At 48.4% G+C, this 23,227-nt stretch overlaps 1 protein-coding gene across 1 annotated transcript in view; it reads right to left on the bottom strand.

Moving 5' to 3' along the window:
* Positions 1 to 14,587: 14,587 nt before the first annotated feature.
* The window catches only part of LOC149435496 (B-cell differentiation antigen CD72-like), a 65,364-nt gene continuing 56,724 nt past the window's right edge, over positions 14,588 to 23,227 (bottom strand). The window contains exons 6-7 of the mRNA XM_089662604.1: positions 23,068 to 23,159; positions 14,588 to 15,292 (exon numbers count right to left, since the gene is read on the bottom strand). Coding sequence (XP_089518730.1) covers positions 15,094 to 15,292; positions 23,068 to 23,159 — 291 coding nt within the window. The 3' untranslated portion in view covers positions 14,588 to 15,093. The remainder of the gene's footprint in view (positions 15,293 to 23,067; positions 23,160 to 23,227) is intronic.

The following is a 23,227-nucleotide window of genomic DNA, read 5'->3' as shown; positions in this document are numbered from 1 at the left end:
TCATTGGTGTCAGTGGGAAGAATAGTGTCCCATCATTGGTGTCAGTGGGAGGAATAGTGCCCCATCATTGGTGTCAGTGGGAGGAATAGTGCCCCATCATTGGTGTCAGTGGGAGGAATAGTGCCCCATCATTGGTATCAGTGGGAGGAATAGTGCCCCATCATTGGTGTCAGTGGGAGGAATAGTGCCCCATCCTTGGTGTCAGTGGGAGGAATAGTGCCCCATCGTTGGTGTCAGTGGGAGGAATAGTGCCCCATCATTGGTGTCAGTGGGAGGAATAGTGTCCCATCATTGGTGTCAGTGGGAGGAATAGTGCCCCATCATTGGTGTCAGTGGGAGGAATAGTCCCCCATCATTGGTGTCAGTGGGAGGAATAGTGTCCCATCATTGGTGTCAGTGGGAGGAATAGTGTCCATCATTGGTGTCAGTGGGAGGAATAGTGCCCCATCGTTGGTGTCAGTGGGAGGAATAGTGCCCCATCATTGGTATCAGTGGGAGGAATAGTGCCCCATCATTGGTGTCAGTGGGAGGAATAGTGCCCCATCATTGGTGTCAGTGGGAGGAATAGTGCCCCATCATTGGTGTCAGTGGGAAGAATAGTGCCCCATCATTGGTATCAGTGGGAGGAATAGTGTCCATCATTGGTGTCAGTGGGGGAATAGTGCCCTGTCATTGGTGTCAGTGGCAGGAATAGTGCCTCATCATTGGTGTCAGTGGGAGGAATAGTGTCCCATCATTGGTATCAGTGGGAGGAATAGTGTCCATCATTGGTGTCAGTGGGGGAATAGTGCCCTGTCATTGGTGTCAGTGGGGGAATAGTGCCCTGTCATTGGTGTCAGTGGCAGGAATAGTGCCTCATCATTGGTGTCAGTGGGAGGAATAGTGTCCCATCATTGGTATCAGTGGGAGGAATAGTGCCCCATCATTGGTGTCAGTGGGAGGAATAGTGCCCCATCATTGGTGTCAGTGGGAGGAATAGTGCCCCATCATTGGTGTCAGTGGGAGGAATAGTGCCCCATCATTGGTGTCAGTGGAGGAATAGTGCCCCATCATTGGTGTCAGTGGGAGGAATAGTGCCCCATCATTGGTATCGGTGGGAGGAATAGTGCCCCATCATTGGTATCAGTGGGAGGAATAGTGTCCCATCATTGGTGTCAGTGGGAGGAATAGTGCCCCATCATTGGTGTCAGTGGGAGGAATAATGCCCCATCATTGGTGTCAGTGGGAGGAATAGTGCCCCATCATTGGTATCAGTGGGAGGAATAGTGCCCCATCATTGGTGTCAGTGGGAGGAATAGTGCCCCATCATTGGTGTCAGTGGAGGAATAGTGCCCCATCATTGGTGTCAGTGGGAGGAATAGTGCCCCATCATTGGTGTCAGTGGAGGAATAGTGCCCCATCATTGGTGTCAGTGGAGGAATAGTGCCCCATCATTGGTATCAGTGGGAGGAATAGTGCCCCATCATTGGTGTCAGTGGGAGGAATAGTGCCCCATCATTGGTGTCAGTGGGAGGAATAGTGTCCATCATTGGTATCAGTGGGAGGAATAGTGCCCCATCATTGGTGTCAGTGGAGGAATAGTGCCCCATCATTGGTGTCAGTGGGGGAATAGTGCCCCATCATTGGTGTCAGTGGGGGGAATAGTGTGTCATGTCAGTAAGAGGAATATTACCAACTTCACCCTCTAGCAGCCAGCAACTGTAGATCCATCCCAGCAACAGTAGATTCACCCTAACAACAATAAATCCAGCCTAACAATAATAACCCCTGGCAACAACAACAGATTTCCCAGCAACAAAACTTCAATAAACCCCCCAGCAGCCAGCAACAATAGATCCTTCTCTCAACGGTATATTACCCCCCCAGCAACAATAGATCTTCTCAACGGTAGATTCCTCACAGCAACAATAGATCCACCCTAACAATAACAACCCGCGGCAGCAACAACAGATTTCCCAGCAGCCAACTTCAATAAACCCTCCAGCAGCCAGCAACAATAGACCTGTCCCTCAACAGTAGATCCCTCCCAGAAACAAAAGTTTCACCCTAACAACAATAAATCCACCCCAACAATAACCCCCAGCAGCAACAACAGATTTCCCAGCAGCCAACTTCAATAAACCCTAAAGCAGCCAGCAACAATAGACCCTTCCCTCAACAGTAGATCCCTTCCAGCAACAAATAACTCCCTAGAAACACAGGATCCCTCTAGCAAAAATAAACCCCCCCAGGAACAATAAAATCCCATGCATAAATATAACTCCGCCAGCAACAATAGATCCACCCCAACAATAATAACCCACGGCAGCAACAACAGATTTCCCAGCAGCCAACATCAAAAAACTCTCCAGCAGCCAGCAACAACAGACCCTTCTCTCAACAGTAGAATCCTCCCAGCAACAATAGATCCACTCTAAGAGCAATAGATCCACCCCAACAATAATAATCCTTGCCAGCAACAACAGATTTTCCAGCAACCAATGCCAATAAACCCTCCAGCAGCCACCAACACTAGACCCTTCCCTCAACAAAAGATCCTTCCCAGCAACAAAAGACTCCCTAGAAACATAAGACCCCTCTAGCAACAATAGACCCCCCCCAGGAACAATAGAATCCCATGCATAAATAGATCCCCTTCAGCAACAATGGATCCACCCTAACAACAATAGATCCACTCTAACAATATTAACCCCCAGCAGCACCAACGGTTTTCCCAGCAGCCAACTTCATTAAACCCTCCAGCAGCCAGCAACAATAGACCCGTCCCTGAACAAAAGATCCTTCCCAGCAGCAAAAGACTCCCTAGAAACAATAGACCCCCCCCAGGAACAATAGAATCCCATGCATAAATAGATCCTCTTCAGCAACAATAGATCCACCATAACAACAATAGATCCACCCCAACAATAATTAGCCCGGCAGCAACAACAGATTTCCCAGCAGCCATCTTCAATAAACCCTCCAGCAGCCAGCAACAATAGATCTGTCCCTCAACAGTAGATTCCTCCCAGCAACAACAGATCCACTCTAACAACAATAGATCCACCCCAACAATAATAACCATTGCCAGCAACAACAGATTTTCCAGCAGCTCAACATCAATAAACCCTCCAGCAGCCAGCAACAATAGACCCATCCCTCAACAAAATATCATTCCCAGCAACAAATGACTCCCTAGAAACGTAAGACCCCTCTAGCATCAATAGAACCCCCCCAGGAACAATAGAATTCCATGCATAAAAAGACCCCCTCCAGCAACAATAGATCCACCCTAACAACAATAGACACACCCCAACAATAAAAACCCCCAGCAGCACCAACAGTTTTCCCAGCAGCCAACTTCAATAAACCCTCCAGCAGCCAGCAACACTAGACCCATCCCTCAACAAAATATCATTCCCAGCAACAAACGACTCTAGAAACATAAGACCCCTCTAGCATCAATAGAGCCCCCCCAGGAACAATAGAAACCCATGCATAAATAGATCCCCTCCACCACCAATAGATCCACCCTAACAACAATAGACACACCCCAACAATAAAAACTCCCAGCAGCACCAACAGTTTTCCCAGCAGCCAACTTCAATAAACCCTCCAGCAACATTAGACCCTTCCCCCAACAGCAGATTCCTCCCAGCAACAACAGATCCACCCTAACAGCAATAGATCCACCCCAACAATAATAACCCTTGCCAGCAACAACAGATTTCCCAGCAGCCAACGCCAATAAACCCTCCAGCAGCCAGCAACAATAGACCTGTCCCTCAACAGTAGATTCCACCCTAACAACAATAGATCCACCCCAACAATAATAACCCACAGCAGCAATTGATTTCCCAGCAGCCAACTTCAATAAACCCTCCAGCAGCCAGCAACACTAGACCCTTTCCTCAACAATAGATCCTTCCCAGCAACAAAAGACTCCCTAGAAACATAAGACCCCTCTAGCAGCAATGGAACCCCCCTAGGAACAATAGAATCCCATGCATAAATAGATCCCCTCCAGAAATAATAGATCCCTCAGCAGCCAGCATCAATAGACCCCCCCCCCCCCAGCACCCCTTGCCATTACATACATTCATCGCTGGGGGTGCCTGAACTGCGTTCCCTTACATTCCTGCTGAAGAAAAGTCCTTTCCTCACCTTTACCTATTCTAGAACAGGCATTGAACGTTCTTGTACAACCCCTGCCAGTGTGACTTGGTTTGACCCAACCTCTGTGACTTTGCCAGTTTTGTTGGACAGCTTGGCCTGATTGTGCCGAGGAATAAATATCGGAAGAGTTACCGCTGCGTTCGGGGTCCATCGGGGCCACGCCGGAGAATTTCAGGTCAGCGTAGATAACGGCATTCGTCATCTCTGGAGAGATTGTAGAGATAGCAAAGAGAAGAGAGAAGACGATCGCTGGTATAAAAGAGGAAGAAAGAACGAGCTCGCATCTATTCTAGACGATGGCGGGTGAGGAGGAATCGCACTCCAGTGAGTAATTCGTTAGAAATGTCGCCCACCGACCTGCGTGTCGGAAATTGACGTTTTCCAACAGAAGTCATTTTTTTTTTTTGTCATTGAAGTGAACCGTGACCAGAGAAATATACGATGGAGCGTGCAGGCCTCCTGGCAGGGTCCTCTCCACGGCAGACGTTCTGTAAGATCTGGCATTTCTGCCAGTACTCTGCATGGCCGCAGAAGGACACATCAGCCTCAGTTTGGTGCCAGATGGCCTTTATAAGGAAGCTCATCACTTCCTCAAGTTGCTGGATGATCTCTAGCTCCCCGTGCCCTGTTCCTGTGACTTTGACCCGTGATTTCCTGTTACCGACTTGGCTTGCTCCTGGACCTGTCTACTCTGCTTTACCCCTGATCTGACCTCGGCTTGGTTTACGGATACTCTCTCTCTCGCTCCTCTGTGTATGACCTCGGCTATCCCATCTGACTACGTCCGCTCTGATTCCCACCTGGTACCTGACCTTGGCTTGAACCGACTACGCAGTAAATATCTAAATCCCGGAAGAGCTTGCATACCACGCACAGGCGCCTCCAGTCTGCAGACCTATCTCCATGCACCAGCTGTGCTTCTGCGTGGACCACCAACCAGCACTCCTACAGGCGACTTAGGCAACTTTGGGCCTGACACCCGCTGTCCCACTCTCAGGGGAGCCCTCTCTCCACTGGCCTCCATCACCAGGTACGTGATACCTCCTGACACCCTTTCTCCTCCAGCCTCACATCTTCCTCTCTCCTTCTTCCACCCGACTCCTCTCCCACACTCCTGCCACTGAGCAGGCTCCGGCACTTTTTAAGAGTGTCCAGCCCCATGCCAACCTCTTGTTGGAGATTGGCTAGGGCCCCTCAAGAGTGCAGCCAGTCACTGCTCAGATCCACCCACTGCCTCCAAAAGCCCCAGAACAGGGGGAAATTCCAGAGGGGCCGGCCTGCAGAGTCTCTCAGCCCTGACCACAATTTGACCCCTCTGGCTATTGCACCTGAGCTCAGCTCCTGCCTAACCATTAGGATCTAGCTCCCCCTAACTAAACTAGGAGGGTGCAACATGATGGAACACTCTTTTGCTTCCGCTGTGTGATGAGACACCTAGCTAACAGGTGGGAAGCCTCATTTTCCTCATTCACTGCATGCGCTCCTAGTAATACGGAGTCATGTCAGAGCTTACTGAGCTTCAAAGAGGGTGAATTGTTGGTGCCTCTGTGGCTGAAGTCGCCAATTTATTTGCCGTGTGGCGAAGTACGGTATCCAAGGTTGTACAGTTTCTGGGGAAATGTCGGCTGATCAGAATAAGCACGGTCCGCACGGGCAACCGACCAAAAGAGACAAAAAGACGTTGCGCAGGATTGTGAGACCCCGAATAAGAAAACAACAAAAGTGACCGCAGAGCTCAGTCTCAGTCCTCCAAAGCCCGAGTCCACAGGGAACTCCACAAGCAGAACATTCACGGACGAGCTGGGATTGCCGAACCACGAGAGACCAATATTAATGCTCAGAGGAGGAGAGCGTGGTGCAACACCCATAAATGGTGGACTATCGATCAATGGAAGGATGTAATATGGTCCTATGAATCGAGCTTCACACTGTTCCCAACCACTCTACGTGTTTACACGTGATCAACATCGTCCCAATCTTACCACCAGGACTGTCTTGTACCAACAGTAAAGCATGGTGGTGGTGCAATCATGGTTTGGGCAGCCATATCTTGGCTCCATCATCACCTTGATGGATAGAACCACTGCCACCAACTATGTACAAATGTTGGCCGACCATGTGCACCCCATGGTGGTGACATTGTTTCCCAAAGATGACAACGCTCCGATTCACAAAGCTGGTGTTTTTCAAATTGTGGTTTGAGGAGCATGCAGATGAAGTCTTGCACCTTCCCTGGGCGCCACAGTCACCAGAGCTCAATATCATAGAGCCATTGTGGTCAGTTTTGGAGGACAAGGTTCCGGTTCGCTTTCTCTGCGAGATCTGGAACGATTTTTGCATGAAGAGCGTTGTCAGATTCCATTATCCACCATCCCAGAAGAACTCATGCCGTCTTGGATGCCAAAGGCGGTCCAACGCCATATTAGGTAACGTTTTCATGTTTTACCTGGTGTTTCCATAATTTGGGTCAACCCCTGAAGTTTTCCCACATGAGATACCGGGACTGTTGAGGAGGGCCAAACCAAAGTTTAGGCAATAGTAAAAAATCTTTTGAACCCAGCAGCCTCAGGTGACCCACACTGGACTGAGAAGGTATAGAAAACAAACATCTAAGCATGTATGGTTACCCAGATAGCGGCTGGCCCAGCCTGGTGTAAGGGTTAACTGTTGCGAGTTCACTCCCCGGGATTCTGGTCCTAGCCAGCCCACCCATGCTATAAAAAGGGGGAGGGCTGAGCTCCAGGGCTCTTGGACAGAGCTTGGGTCTTCTACCTGGTTTGTTCTGTTCGTGGAATTGAGGCTGATGCTGAAGACACCGGGACTTGTGGGGACATCCAAGTCATGGACAATGCCATGATGGACTCTCACTTTATGGAGGTATGCCTGGGCATCCACACCACTATAGTTAGAGGCAGAGGAAAGGACTTTGTTTATATTGAACTAATTTGCCACACTTCTTCAGTTACCTTCACCGTTCTGAGCCTGGTCTGAAGTTATTCAAGAGGCTGATGCTGAAGACAGCGGGACTTGCGGAGACATCCAAGTAATGGGCAATGCCATACTTTCACTTCACGGAGGTATGCCTGGGTAGCCACACCACTATAGTTAGAGTTGGGGAGAAGGACTTTGTTTATATTGAACTATGATGCCACACTTCTTTAGTTACCTGAGCCATTCTGAGCCTGGTCTGAAGTTATTCACGGGGCTGATGTTGAAGATAGCGGGACTTGCGGGGACATCCAAGTCATGGACAATGCCATTATGGACTCTCACCTCACAGAGGTATGCCTGGACAGCCACACCACTATAGTTAGAGTTGGGAAGAAGGACATTCATATTGAACTAATTTGCCACACTTCTTCAGTCACATTAACCGTTCTGAGCCTGGTCTGAAGTTATTCAAGGGGCTGATGCTGAAGACAGTGGGATTTGCGGGGACATCCAAGTCATGGACAATGCCACGATGGGCTCTCACCTCACAGAGGTATGCCTGGGCAGCCACACCACTATAATTAGAGTTGGGGAGAAGGACGTTCATATTGAACTAATTTGCCACACTTCTTCATTTATTTTAACTGTTCTGGGCCTGGTCTGAAGTTATTCAAGGATGCTGAAGACATCGGGACTTGCGGGGACATCAAAGTCATGGACAATGCCATGATGGGCTCTCACCTTACGCCTCACCCTTGTGGCAGTCCAGGCTCAGAACGGTTAATGTAACGGAAGAAGTGCGGCATAACAGCTCATTATGAACAAAATCCTTCTTCCTAACTCGGATTATAGTATTGTGGCTGACCAGGCATACCTCCGTGAGGCACCACTACGAAAGGGTTAACTCGGCACGACAAGAAGAGAAGTGTAGTTGCTAGGGGTAACCAAGTACAAGTTCAGGACACCAAGCAACCAATCGTTAGGCCTGGTGCCTGGAAAGTTGACAGGTCCTCTGGTAGTACAAAATGTGCAAAATGAAAAAAATTGTTTAGTTTCGATTCACTATGTGACACATTTTGTTTCTTTCGATTAGTTACATTCGTTTAATTTGATTTTCAGGAATTTTTGTTTATTTAAAATTTGACCAAATTCTAAATTTCAAACGGATTCGAAAAAAATTCTGATGGATTTGAAAACGTTACAATCCACAATCCATGTGTGTTTTTGATGGTCTATGGGCTGTATGAAGAGCAACATTTTCACAGTGCCCTTGTTGATCACTACTCACGTCACCATAGCAGCTCACAGTGTTTTGTAACTTTTTTTGGTCTTTTCTAATCTATTCTATTCTTTTCTATGACTTTACATTCTATTCTAATGCATTTGTTGAAATTCATTCTATTTGAAATTCAAATTTTGGAAGGCAGTTATTTTCTATTCTATTCAATTTTATTGTTTTTCTATACTGTTCTATTTTTTGATTCTCTTTTCTAATCTTTTCTATTCTTTTCTAATCTATGCTTTGATTTTCTATTCTAATCTATTCTAATTGATTCTATTCCTTTATTTTCTGTTCTATTGTAATTGATTCACTTTGATTACTTTATTTTCTGTTCTATTCTATTCTAATTGATTCTGTTCTAATGCTTTATTTTCTGTTCGATTCAATTGTAATTTATTATATTCTAGTACTTTATTTTCTGTTCTATTCTATTGTAATTGATTATATTCTGTTCCTTTATTTCATGTTCTATTCTATTCTATTCTATTCTAATGTATTCTATTCTACTCCTTTATTTTCTGTTCTATTGTAATTGGTTCAGTTATATTCCTTTATCTTCTGTTCTGTTCTGTTCTATTCTATTCTAATTGATTCTATGCTATCCCTTTATTTTCTGTTCTATTGTAATTTATTCTATTCTACTCCTTTATTTTCTGTTCTATTCTAATTTATTCTATTCTACTCCTTTATTTTCTGTTCTACTCTAATTGATTCTATTCTATTCTAATTGATTTGATTCTAATCTACTCCTTCATTTTCTGTTCTATTCTATTCCTTTATTTTCTGTTCTATTTTTCCTGTTTTACTCTGTTATTTTCTATTCAATTCTTTGATTTTCTATTCTAATCTTTTCTATTCTATTATAATCGATTCTATTCTTTTCTATTCTATTTTCCAATTTTCTATTCAAATCTTTTCTATTCTATATTTTCTGTTCTTTTTTTATTCTATTCTGGTTTTCAAATTCCAATTGGCTTTTTTATTTGAATTTGTTTTCGAATGTGTTTTCGAAATCGAATTGATTCGTATTTCAGCCAAATTTTGTTTCGGAATTTCGGATTCGTTACTGTTGTATTTCGGAATTCGGATACATCCGAATAACGGAAAATTCTTCTGGATTTAGATTCGGAATGAAACACACTGCACACGTCTATCCGGTGGTGAGGGGCCGATGTCTGGCTCCTTCCCTAGAGGTAGGTATCCATTTGTAGCAAGATCGGAACCCACGTTATGGAGACCTATGGCCTGGTCATGAGGTACGGGCAGTGAAGGAGTTAATAAGTACACGCATGAAGTTGGCCCTAGGAGCACGACGGGGCCCCATTCTGTTACTGGGAGGGAGGTACTGGAGGAGAGGGGGCGGGACTACTAAAGTCTCGTTGTGCAGTGACACCAGACAAGTGCTCTGAACTCTGCACTTCATTACTGCACACGGTAGGAAAGGTCATCTGCTTTAATGTTGGATTCTGCACATGACCCCAGGTTCCGGGCTCTGATGAACGGGTACCCCCAGGTTCCAGGCTCTGATAAACGGGTACCCCCCAGGTTCCGGGCTCTGATAAGCGGGTACCCCCCAGGTTCTGGGCATTGATAAGCGGGTACCCCCCAGGTTCCGGGCTCTGATAAGCGGGTACCCCCAGGTTCCGGGCTCTGATAAACGGGTACCCCCAGGTTCCGGCCATTGATAAGTGGGTACCCCCAGGTTCCAGGCATTGATAAATGGGTACCCCCAGGTTCTGGGCTCAGAATGCGGGTACCCCCAGGTTCCGGGCTCTGATAAGCGGGTAACCCCAGGTTTCGGGCATTGATAAGCGGGTACCCCCAGGTTCTAAGCATTGATAAGCAGGTACCCCAAGGTTCCGGGTATTGATAAGCGGGTACTCCCAGGTTTCGGGCATTGATAAGCAGGTACCCCCAGGTTCCGGGCATTGATAAACGGGTACCCCCAGGTTCCGGGCTCTGATAAGCGGGTACCCCAGGTTCCGGGCATTGATAAGCAGGTACCCCCAAGGTTCCGGGCTCTGATAAACAGGAACCCCCAGGTTACGGGGTTATGATAAATGGGTACCCCCCAGGTCCTTTGCTCTGATAAACGGGGTACCATCCAGGTTCCGGGCTCTGATAAGCGGGTACCCCCAGGTTCCGGGCATTGATAAGTGGGTACCCCCAGGTTTCAGGCATTGATAAGCGGGTACCCCCAAGGTTCAAGGCATTAATAAATGGGTACCCCCAGGTTCCGGGCTCTGATAAGCGGGTACCCCCAAGGTTCCGGGCATTGATAAATGGGTACCCCCAGGTTCCAGGCTCTGATAAACAGGTACCCCCAAGGTTCTGGGCAGTGATAAGCGGGTACCCCCAAGGTTCTGGGCACTGATAAATGGGTACCCCCAGGTTCCGGGCTCTGATAAGCGGGTACCCCTAGGTTCCGGGCTCTGATAAGTGGGTACCCCTAGGTTCCGGGCTCTGATAAGCGGGTACCCCAGGTTCCGGGCATTGATAAGCGGGTACCCCCAAGTTCCGGGCTCTGATAAGCGGGTACCCCTAGGTTCCGGGCTCTGATAAGCGGGTACCCCACGTTCCGGGCATTGATAAGCGGGTACCCCCAGGTTCCGGGTTCTGATAAGCGGGTACCCCAGGTTCCGGGCATTGATAAGCGGGTACCCCCAGGTTCCGGGCTCTGATAAGCGGGTACCCCAGGTTCCGGGCATTGATAAGCGGGTACCCCCAGGTTCTGGGCACTGATAAGCGGGTACCCCTAGGTTCCAGGCTCTGATAAGCGGGTACCCCACTTTCCGGGCATTGATAAGCGGGTACCCCCAAGTTCCGGGCTCTGATAAGTGGGTACCCCTAGGTTCCGGGCTCTGATAAGCGGGTACCCCAGGTTCCGGGCATTGATAAGCAGGTACCCTCAAGGTTCTGGGCATTGATAAATGGGTACCCCCAGGTTCCGGGCTCTGATAAGCGGGTACCTCTAGGTTCCGGGCTCTGATAAGTGGGTACCCCAGGTTCCGGGCATTGATAAGCAGGTACCCTCAAGGTTCTGGGCATTGATAAATGGGTACCCCCAGGTTCCGGGCTCTGATAAGTGGGTACCTCCAGGTTCTGGGCACTGATAAGTGGGTACCCCCATATGCAGGGTGAGTAGGCCCCGCCCACAAGCACCCGGCAATAGGAATAATGAGTACAACTGCTCACCTCTCACCGGGAGAGACGAAATGTCCTCTGCTGGTCACAATGGTGACGGCACCCGGGGGTTCCTGCACTGATCTGTGTGACTGAGGCTTGGGGAGGTCAGTGCGGTTGGAAGGGGAGAGCCTGAGATGGGTCCAGCCGGGATCTCTGCAGATCCTGAACAATCAGTACTACTGGAGGCAAACTCTGTAGGATCAGTGACACCACTGATGCAAGGACATTTTTTCCTTCCAGTGACACCACTGATGCAGGGACATGTTTTTTTTTCAGCAAAACCGCTGACTTAGGAATATTTTTTCCTTCCAGTGACACCACTGATACAAGGACACTTTTCCTTCCAGTGACACCACTGATTCGAGGACTTTTTTTCTTTCAGCTACACCACTGACGTAGGGATATTTTTCCGTACAGTGACACCACCAGTACTTCCCTCCAGTGACACCACTGATGCAGGAACATTTTTTCCTTCCAGTGATACCACCAATAAAGGGATATTTTTCCTTTTCACCTACACGACTGACACAGGGACTTTTTCCTTCCAATGACACCACTGATGCAGGGAAATCATTTATTTCCAGTGACACCACTGATGCAGGCATGCTTTTTACTTCCAGTGACACCACCAATACAAATGAAATGAAATGCGTTTTTTATATATTACAAAATATATGAAAAATATTTTTTAAAATATATATATTTTTAAGTATATTATTCAGATTTTTTTTTAACATATAAAAAAGTTATTTATACATATATTTGTAAATGCATTCCAAAAATGTAGATTTGTATTTACAGTGAAGGAAATGTGTATTTTCTCCCCGGCTGATGTTGAATGTTCGCCCCTCACACAGAAATGATCGGTCTAACAATGGAATGTTCGCCCCTCACACAGAAATGATCGGTCTAACAATGGAATGTTCGCCCCTCACACAGAAATGATCGGTCTAACAATGGAATGTTCGCCCCTCACACAGAAATGATCGGTCTAACAATGGAATGTTCGCCTCTCACACAGAAATGATCGGTCTAACAATGGAATGTTTGCCCCTCACACAGAAATGATCGGTCTAACAATGGAATGTTCGCCCCTCACACAGAAATGATCGGTCTAACAATGGAATGTTCGCCCCTCACACAGAAATGATCGGTCTAACAATGGAATGTTCGCCCCTCACACAGAAATGATCGGTCTAACAATGGAATGTTTGCCCCTCACACAAAAATGATCGGTCTAACAATGGAATGTTCAGTGTAACACTGAGAGACAGAATACAACAACAAATTCAGCAGAAATGCGTCTAACAAATGATGACGGATCTGCATGTTCATGAGGGAAAGAAGGATTTGATCCCCTTCACAAAACATGACTTAGTACTTGGTGGCAAATCCCTTGTTGGCAATCACAGAGGTCAGACGTTTCCTGGAGTTGGCCCCCAGGTTCGCACACATCTCAGGAGGGATTTTGGCCCACTCCTCTTGGCAGATCCTCTCCAAGTCATTAAGGTTTGGTGGCTGACGTTTGGCAACTTGAACTTTCAGCTCCTCCACAGATTTCAATCGGATGAAGGTCTGGAGACGGACCTTAATGTGCTTCTTCTTGAGCCGCTCCTTTGTTGCCTTGGCCGTGTGTTTTGGGTCATTGTCATGCTGGAACACCCATCCACCACCCATTTTCAATGCCCTGGCTGAGGGAAGAAGGTTCTCACCCAAGATTTGAGGGTACATTGCCCCGTCCATCGTCCCTTTGATGCGGTGCAGTTGTCCTGTCCCCTTAGCAGAAAAACACCCCCAAAGCAGAATGTTTCCACCACCATGTTTCACAGTTGGGATGGTGTTCTTGGGCTCATAGGCAGCATTCCTCCTCCTCCAAACACGGTGAGTTGAGTTGATGCCAAAGAGCTGGATTTTGGTCTCCTCTGACCACAACACTTCCCACCAGTCCTCCTCGGCATCATTCAGATGTTCAGTGGCAGACTTCAGACGGGCCTGGACATGGGCTTTCTTGAGCAGAGGGACCGTGCGGGCACTGCAGGATTTCAGTCCTTGTCGGCGTAGTGTGTTACCAATTGTTTTCTTGGTGACTGTGGTCCCAGCTGCCTGGAGATCATTGACAAGATCCTCACGTGTAGTTCTGGGATGATTCCTCACTGTTCTCATGGTCATTGACACTCCACGAGGTGAGATCTTGCATGGTGCACCAGACCTAGGGAGACTGACACTTGTTTTGTGTTTCTTCCATTTGTGAATGATTGCACCAACTGTTGTCACCTTCTCACCAAGCTGCTTGGCCATAGTTTGGTAGCCCAGTCCAGCCTTGTGTAGGTCTACCATCTTGTCCCTGACATCCTTGGACAGCTCTTTGGTCTTTGCCATGGTGGAGAGTTTGGAATCTGATGGTTTGATGGCTCCTGTGGACAGGTGTCTTTTATACAGGTAACACAATGAGATTAGCAGCACTCCCTTTAAGAGACTGCTTCTAATCTCAGCTTGTTACCTGTATGAGAGACACCTGGGAGCCAGAAATCCTGCTGAATGATAGGGGATCAAATCCTTCTTTCCCTCATGAACATGCAGATCAGTCATCATTTGTTAGACGCATTTCTGCTGAATTTGTTGTTGTATTCTGTCTCTCAGTGTTACACCGAACATTCCATTGTTAGACCGATCATTTCTGTGTGAGGGGCGAACATTCCATTGTTAGACCGATCATTTCTGTGTGAGGGGCGAACATTCCATTGTTAGACCGATCATTTCTGTGTGAGGGGCGAACATTCACCATCAGGGGGGGGGGGGGGGGGGCAAATACGCATTTCCTTCACTGTATATATATGAAAATATATTGAATATGGCCAAAATTGTAGCATTTCAAATATATCTTTCTTCCATATGGGCAGATATCCTAATCCACCTTGGAACAGGAAGTACTAGGATTGATCAACAGCAGGCACAGAGGGGTGGAAATGTTGGATCTATGGAAACAATCCCAATGTGCTGAGCTCTGTATTCCTATGTATCAGGCACAAGAAAAACGGAGTACTATGCAATTGTTTACATACTACAGTATATCTGTACATGATTGAAACAAGAAAAATGATTTTAGGTTCAAAAATGCCCCAAGATTGGCCTATCTGCAATGAATGATCCCCATAGTTTGTCTAATATGTGTATTTCCTATTGTCATCAGCTCCATCTAGTGGCCATCATGTGATATTTTCCTAATTGAGGACTTTCAGGGATATACTGCATTACGGCCACTAGATGGAGCTCAAGATCATAGGCAAACATCATATACAGAATCCAGGGATATCTTGCTGGTCATGCACATGCCTGTAACAATTGTCCAATGAATGTTTAATTAGCAGGCCCCTGACTGTAATATGACGGTGATGGCTGTGTATTGATTGGGGTCCTATTCCCGATAGGCTGTCATACTCCAGGTATGGTGGGTCTCCTGATGATCATCCAAGCTGCCATAATTGTAGGGATTTCAGGAGGACAATACATTGTCCCGTCTCGTCTCTCTGAGGTTTGTCCTACATGTTGGACTTTTTGGTACAATAGTATTGTTTATCTCCCAAATCAAATTCCAGTGTCAAATAATTGCTATGAGAATTCCACTTCTTCAGTTCAGTCAAGACGAGGTTCCTCTCGCAGATCCATCTACTGGAGTCCTCACACCGCACACCTTGCAGGTTCCCTCCAACGATCTTCCAACAAGCATCCTTCATCCATCTAAAGATCAACAAAAAGGAAACCACGTTACACACTTTTATGTGAGTGATTATATTTAAGGCAGGGGTCTCCGAACATTCTAAGCAAGGGGCCGATTTACTGTCCTACAGACTTTAGGAGGGGGGTGGCCAGACCAGAAAATGACCCGGTATCAATGGGAGTAAACAATGCCCCATCTATGATGTTAGTGAGAGGAATTGTGCCCCATCATTGGTGTCATTGGGCCCCATTCTTGGTATCATTGGGATGAACTGTGTCCCATCATTGGTGTCATTGGGCCCCATTCTTGGTATCATTAGGATGAACTGTGCCCCATCATTGGTGTTATTGGGCCCCATTCTTGGTATCATTGGGATGAACTGTGCCCCATCATTGGTGTTATTGGGCCCCATTCTTGGTATCATTGGGATGAACTGTGCCCCATCATTGGTGTCATTGTGCCACATTCTTGGTATCATTGGGATGAACTGTGCCCCATCATTGGTGTCATTGGGCCCCATTCTTGGTATCATTGGGATGAACTGTGCCCCATCATTGGTGTCATTGGGCCCCATTCTTGGTATCATTGGGATGAACTGTGCCCCATCATTGGTGTCATTGGGCCCCATTCTTGGTATCATTGGGATGAACTGTGCCCCATCATTGGTGTCATTGGGCCCCATTCTTAGTATCATTGGGATGAACTGTGCCCCATCATTGGTGTCATTGGGCCCCATTCTTGGTATCATTGGGATGAACTGTGCCCCATCATTGGTGTCATTGGGCCCCATTCTTGGTATCATTAGGATGAACTGTGCCCCATCATTGGTGTCATTGGGCCCCATTCTTAGTATCATTGGGATGAACTGTGCCCCATCATTGGTGTCATTGGGCTCCATTCTTAGTATCATTGGGATGAACTGTGCCCCATCATTGGTGTCATTGGGCCCCATTCTTAGTATCATTGGGATGAACTGTGCCCCATCATTGGTGTCATTGGGCCCCATTCTTAGTATCATTGGGATGAACTGTGCCCCATCATTGGTGTCATTGGGCCCCATTCTTAGTATCATTGGGGTGAACTGTGCCCCATCATTGGTGTCATTGGGCCACATTCTTGGTATCACCACCAAGTTGGGCAATCATGACATTGGGACCCAGGACAGCCAATGGGAAGTCAACTTCGGGGGCGCCTACTGTATTTCCGAAAATGCATCCACTAGTCCATGGGCCAGTCTCATGCAGACAGATGAAATAAGGAGGGACGCAGATGGGTACAATTCATATAAGGGAAGCACTCCAATGGGGACACTTGATGTAAGGGGGCACTCTGATGGGATCTCTGATTGGATACCTGATGTAAGGGGGCACTCTGATAGGGACACCTGATGTAAGCGGGCAGTCTGATGGGGACACCTGATGTAAGGGGGCACTCTTATGGGGACAAATGATGTAAGGGGGCACTCTGATAGGGACCCTGATGTAAGGGGGCACTCTAATGTGGACCCCTGATGCAAGGGGGCACTCTAATGGGGACCCATGATGCAAGGGGGCACTCTAATGGGGACCCCTGATGCAAGGGGGCACTCTAATAGGGATCCCTGATGTAAGGGGGCACTCTGATGGGGGCACTCTGATGGGGACCCCTGATGCAAGCGGGCACTCTGATAGACACCCTGAGGAAGGGGGCAATCTGATAGGGACCCTGATGTAAGGGGGCACTCTGATAGGGACCCTGATGTAAGGGGGCACTCTGTTGGAGACAGTTGATATATGGGGAACTCTGAAGGAGGCACTCATGAGAACACTTGATGTAAGGGGTACTCTGATAGGGACCCCTGATGTAAGGGGGCATTCTGATGGGGGCACTCTGATGGGGACCCCTGATGCAAGCGGGCACTCTGATAGGGACCCTGAGGATGGGGGCACTCTGATAGGGACCCTGATATAAGGGGGCACTCTAATAGGGACCCTGATGTAAGGGGGCACTCTTTTGGAGACAGTTGATATATGGGGAACTCTGAAGGAGGCACTCGTAGGAACACCTGATGTAAGGGGTACTCTGATAGGGACCCCTGATGTAAGGGGGCATTCTGATGGGGGCACTCTGATGGGAACACCTGATGTAAGGGGTACTCTGATAAGGACCCTGGTGTAAGGGGGCACTCTGTTGCAGACAGTTGATATATGGGGAACTCTGAAGGAGGCACTCGTAGGAACACCTGATGTAAGGGGTACTCTGATAGGGACTCCTGATGTAAGGGGGCATTCTGATGGGGGCACTCTGATGGGAACACCTGATGTAAGGGGTACTCTGATAGGGACCCTGATGTAAGGGGGCACTCTGTTGCAGACAGTTGATATATGGGGAACTCTGAAGGAGGCACTCGTAGGAACACCTGATGTAAGGGGTACTCTGATAGGGACCCCTGATGTAAGGGGGCATTCTGATGGGGGCACTCTGATGGGAACACCTGATGTAAGGGGTACTCTGATAGGGACCCTGGTGTAAGGGGGCACTCTGTTGGAGACAGTTGATGCAAGGGTGAACTCTGATGGAGGCACTCTCATGGGAAAACCTGATGTAAGGGGGCAAGCTGATGGGAACTCAATGTAAAGGAGGCCTCTGATGAGGACTCCTGATTTAAAGAGGGACTCTGATAGGGACATCTGATATAAGGACGACAGGTTCTGTGTCAGTCTGATACATACTTGTGTTTCCCAGGTCGTGACACCGTGTGACAGGCTCTCAGTGACTCACAGTGTTGTCATTACACCCCCTGACTTTTTTTTTTACTCCCCCCCCCCCAGCAGGACGAACCGCCATCTATATATAGGGTCCGGAGGGACACTCCCACTGATCAGGATGCGTTCCATGGGGGAGGAAGGCGTACCAAAAACAGGACGGGAGGTCGGAACGGACCGCGTGTCTAAATTGCTGGGAAATGACAGTTTCTGGCCTCATTGCCCTTTTTGTAAACGGAGGGATAGGGACTCTCAGGATCCATACCAGACTCTTATCCCGGATGAGTGTCTGATATACATACAGTGGGGATGGAAAGTTTGGGCACCCCAGCTAAAAATGTGTATTAATGTGCATAAAGAAGCCAAGGAAAGATGGAAAAATCTCCAAAAGGCATCAAATTACAGATTAGACATTCTTATGTCAACAAAAGTTAGATTTTATTTCCATCATTTACACTTTCAAAATAACAGAAAACAAAAAAATGGCGACTGCAAAAGTTTGGGCACCACTGTATGAAGTCTCCGCCCCCCCGGATCAGAAGTCTCCGCCCCCCCCGGATCAGAAGTCTCTGCCCCCGGATCAGAAGTCTCCACCCATTGGAAGGTTCAACCTTGGTACAGACACACAAGGCGACACACATGGGGTACAATGGCAATTAAAAGGTTAATCTCCCACATCTTTGGCTTTTTAAATTGCAATTAGTGTCTGTGTATAAATAGTCAGTGAGTGTGTTACTGAGCAGGCTAGATACTGAGCCATGGGAGGATCAGAAAAGAACTGTCAAAAGACCTGCGTAACAAGGGAATGGAACCTTATAAAGATGAAAAAGGATATAAAAAGATATCCAAAGCCTTGAGTATGCCATGGTGGTGGCTCACTGATGTTTTTGGGGTGCGTGAGCTCTAAAAGCACAGGGAATCTTATGAAAATTGATGGCAAGATGAATGCAGCAAGTTATCAGAAAATACTGGCAGACAATTTGCATTTTTCTGTACAAAATCTGCATATGGGGCGCTCTTGGATTTTCCAAGAGTTAGGACAATAATCCTAAGCACATGGCCAATTGACCCTCCAGTGGTTACAGCAGAGTCTCCTGACCTTCATATCATCGAGCCACTCTGGGGAGATCTGAGACATGCGGTTCATGCAAGACCTCCTATCATGTACCTGGTGATGGAGGCCAATGGAGAGAGGGCTTCCCTTGCGGCTAAGTTCCAGACTCCCCTGGATATGGGACAGAAGGAGTCAGGCCCAAAGTAGCACAGGTCGCCTGTAGGAGTGCTGGTCAGGAGTACACCCAGGAGCACAGCTGATGCACCGGGATGGTGTCTGCAGACAGGTGGCGCCTGTGAGCGGTATATGCACCGGGATGGTGTCTGCAGACAGGTGGCGCCTGTGGGCGGTATATGCACCGGGATGGTGTTTGCAGACAGGTGGCGCCTGTGAGCGGTATATGCACCGGGATGGTGTCTGCAGACAGGTGGCGCCTGTGAGCGGTATATGCACCGGGATGGTGTCTGCAGACAGGTGGCGCCTGTGGGCGGTATATGCACCGGGATGGTGTCTGCAGACAGGTGGCGCCTGTGAGCGGTATATGCACCGGGATGGTGTCTGCAGACAGGTGGCGCCTGTGGGCGGTATATGCACCGGGATGGTGTCTGCAGACAGGTGGCGCCTGTGAGCGGTATATGCACCGGGATGGTGTCTGCAGACAGGTGGCGCCTGTGAGCGGTATATGCACCGGGATGGTGTCTGCAGACAGGTGGCGCCTGTGAGAGGTATATGCACCGGGATGGTGTCTGCAGACAGGTGGCGCCTGTGAGAGGTATATGCACCGGGATGGTGTCTGCAGACAGGTGGCGCCTGTGGGCGGTATATGCACCGGGAAGGTGTCTGCAGACAGGTGGCGCCTGTGAGCGGTATATGCACCGGGAAGGTGTCTGCAGACAGGTGGCGCCTGTGGGCGGTATATGCACCGGGATGGTGTCTGCAGACAGGTGGCGCCTGTGAGCGGTATATGCACCGGGATGGTGTCTGCAGACAGGTGGCGCCTGTGAGCGGTATATGCACCGGGATGGTGTCTGCAGACAGGTGGCGCCTGTGAGCGGTATATGCACCGGGATGGTGTTTGCAGACAGGTGGCGCCTGTGAGCGGTATATGCACCGGGATGGTGTCTGCAGACAGGTGGCACCTGTGGGCGGTATATGCACCGGGATGGTGTTTGCAGACAGGTGGCGCCTGTGGGCGGTATGCAGGCCTTCAGGGAAACAGAGGACCACAGAGTAGCCGGTTCAAAGCCAAGGTCAAGTGCCAGGTGGAGATTGGAGCCGATGTAGTCAGTAGACTAGCCGGGGTCATGCACAGTGGAGCGGGAGAGAATATCTGTTAGCCAAGCCAAGGTCAGGTCAGGAGTCAGGCAGAGAAGACAGGTCCAACAGCAAGCCGGGTCGATAACGGGCACTAAAGCAAGGGACACAGACAATGGTACTGAGGAGCCAGAGATCACCCAGCAACTTGAGGGAGTGGTGAGCCTCCTTATAAAGGCCGTCTGGCACCAAACTGAGCCAATGCATGTGCAACTATGCACCACTGCGCATGCGTGTTCTGACTCACGTCCGTGCGCCAATGCGCATTGGGTCTTCGCCAACCTGCACTTCTGCGGCCACGCAGGTTACTGGCAGGATTGCCAGGTCTCCCAGAACTTGTACTGTGGACAGAACCCTGACACCACTAAAGACTTTGCATGACCTGGACCCCCCATACAAATGGGCAGCTCTACCACCTGCAACAATTTGGGGGCCTCATAGACTACTATTACAGAAGACGGCGCTAAAGGGGGCGCTACACAATATTAAGAACTAAGGGGGTGCAGACTATTGAACGGGGGGGGGGGGGGAAGGGCATTTCATTGGTTTACTTTTTGTCATGTTTTGTTTTCTGATTGGGCCAATCTGTTATCACCTCCAGTTACAGAATGTGAGTCCCAGAAGAAATAAAAGAAATGGGCTTTGCCGGCTCACTCGTGTTTTCTTTAAAAATGCCCCATCTTGTATATTACAGATTCTCCGGGGGGGGGGGGGGGGCAACTTTTCAGCACAACTGTATTGGACTTTTATTTGGCGATAAATAGTAATGGATATTGCCTGGATGTTCTTATCATCAAAAGTAAGCTGGTTCAAAAAGTAAAAAAAAACTATTAAAATGTGGTGGTATATTTATTGCCATTACTGTGACCCACCATGAAAAAAACATACATTTTCCTACTTGTGTTGTTTGCGGTGATACCAGATAGACTATATTGCCAAAAGTATTGTCCCCGCCCTCCAAATCATGTGATTCAGGTGTTCCAATCCCCTCCCAATCATGTGATTCAGGTGTTCCAATCCCCTCCATATCATGTGATTCAGGTGTTCCAATCCCCTCCATATCATTGGATTCAGGTGTTCCAATCCCCTCCCAATCATGTGACTCAGGTGTTCCAATCCCCTCCCAATCATGTGATTCAGGTGTTCCAATCCCCTCCCAATCATGTGACTCAGGTGTTCCAATCCCCTCCCAATCATGTGATTCAGGTGTTCCAATCCCCTCCCAATCATGTGATTCAGGTGTTCCAATCCCCTCCATATCATGTGATTCAGGTGTTCCAATCCCCTCCAAATCATTGGATTCAGGTGTTCCAATCCCCTCCCAATCATGTGATTCAGGTGTTCCAATCCCCTCCCAATCATGTGATTCAGGTGTTCCAATCCCCTCCATATCATGTGATTCAGGTGTTCCAATCCCCTCCAAATCATTGGATTCAGGTGTTCCAATCCCCTCCCAATCATGTGATTCAGGTGTTCCAATCCCCTCCAAATCATGTGATTCAGGTGTTCCAATCCCCTCCATATCATGTGATTCAGGTGTTCCAATCCCCTCCCAATCATGTGATTCAGGTGTTCCAATCCCCTCCATATCATGTGATTCAGGTGTTCCAATCCCCTCCCAATCATGTGATTCAGGTGTTCCAATCCCCTCCATATCATGTGATTCAGGTGTTCCAATCCCCTCCATGGACACAGGTGTATACAATCAAGCCCCTAGGCATGCAGACGGCTTCTACAAACATTGGTGAAAGAATGGGTCGCTCTCAGGAGCTCAGTGACTCCAAGCGTGGTCCCGTGATAGGTGGCCACCTGGGCAATAAGTCCATCCGTGACATTTCCTGGCTACTAAATATTCCACGCTCAACTGTTAGTGGGATTATAACAAAGTGGAAGCCACTGGGAACAACAGCCACTCAGCCACCAAGTGGTAGGCCACGTCACATGACAGGGCGGGGTCAGCGCATGCTGAAGCGCACAGTGCGCAGAAGTCGCCAACTGTCTGCAGAGTCAATAGCTAAAGACCTCCAAACTTGGTGTGGCCTTCAGATGAGCCCAACAACAGTGCGTAGAGAGCTTCATGGAATGGGTTTCCATGGCCGAGCAGCTGCATCCAAGCCTTCCATCACCAAGTGCAATGCAAAGCGTCGGATGCCATGGTGTAAAGCACGCTGCCACTGGACTCTAGAGCAGGGGAGACATGTTCTCTGGAGTGACCAATCACGCTTCTCTGTCTGGCAATCTGATGGACATGTCTGCGTTTGGCAGTTGCCAGGAGAACGGTACTTGCCTGACTGCATTGTGCCAAGTGTAAAGTTTGGTGGAGGGGGATTATGGTGTGGGGTTGTTTCTCAGGGGTTGGGCTTGGCCCCCTAGTTCCAGTCAAAGGAACTCTCAAGACGACATTTTGGACAATTTCATGCCCCCAACTTTGTGGAAAGAATTTTGTGGGAAGACTCAGGCCACAGGCATATTGGATTCATGTCATGGCCGCAAAAATGGCCGTGTGACTATATTTTGTCAGTGATGTCATACTATCGCCCTTTGTCTACACGGGGGATTCCTGGCCAGTAAATGACTGAGACCTGATGGCATCGCTGGTTGCCAAGGATGCAGCTATATGAAGAACGATCTTTATGCTGGAAAATGCTGGACATCTGCCATGTTGCCGCGATGTCATACTTACGATTCATATCGGCTGGGCCACTTCCACTCTTGTGGATAATTCCATATTAGTGCCTTTCCAACCCAGAATTCTCCTTTCCCCGACAAGAAATCCTAGAAATAATAAACAATCTCTGAATGAAGTCGGGTGGAGTAAGTGCAGCCAACAAACACCTCGTCCT

This window comes from Staurois parvus, unplaced genomic scaffold, assembly GCF_062004578.1.
Source record: "Staurois parvus isolate SC_StPar_1 unplaced genomic scaffold, SC_StPar_1.0 ptg001497l, whole genome shotgun sequence".
In the NCBI taxonomy this organism is placed as follows: Eukaryota; Metazoa; Chordata; class Amphibia; order Anura; family Ranidae; genus Staurois; species Staurois parvus.
Note: the sequence above shows the minus strand (reverse complement) of the source record. Positions and strands in the feature narration are given on the sequence as shown.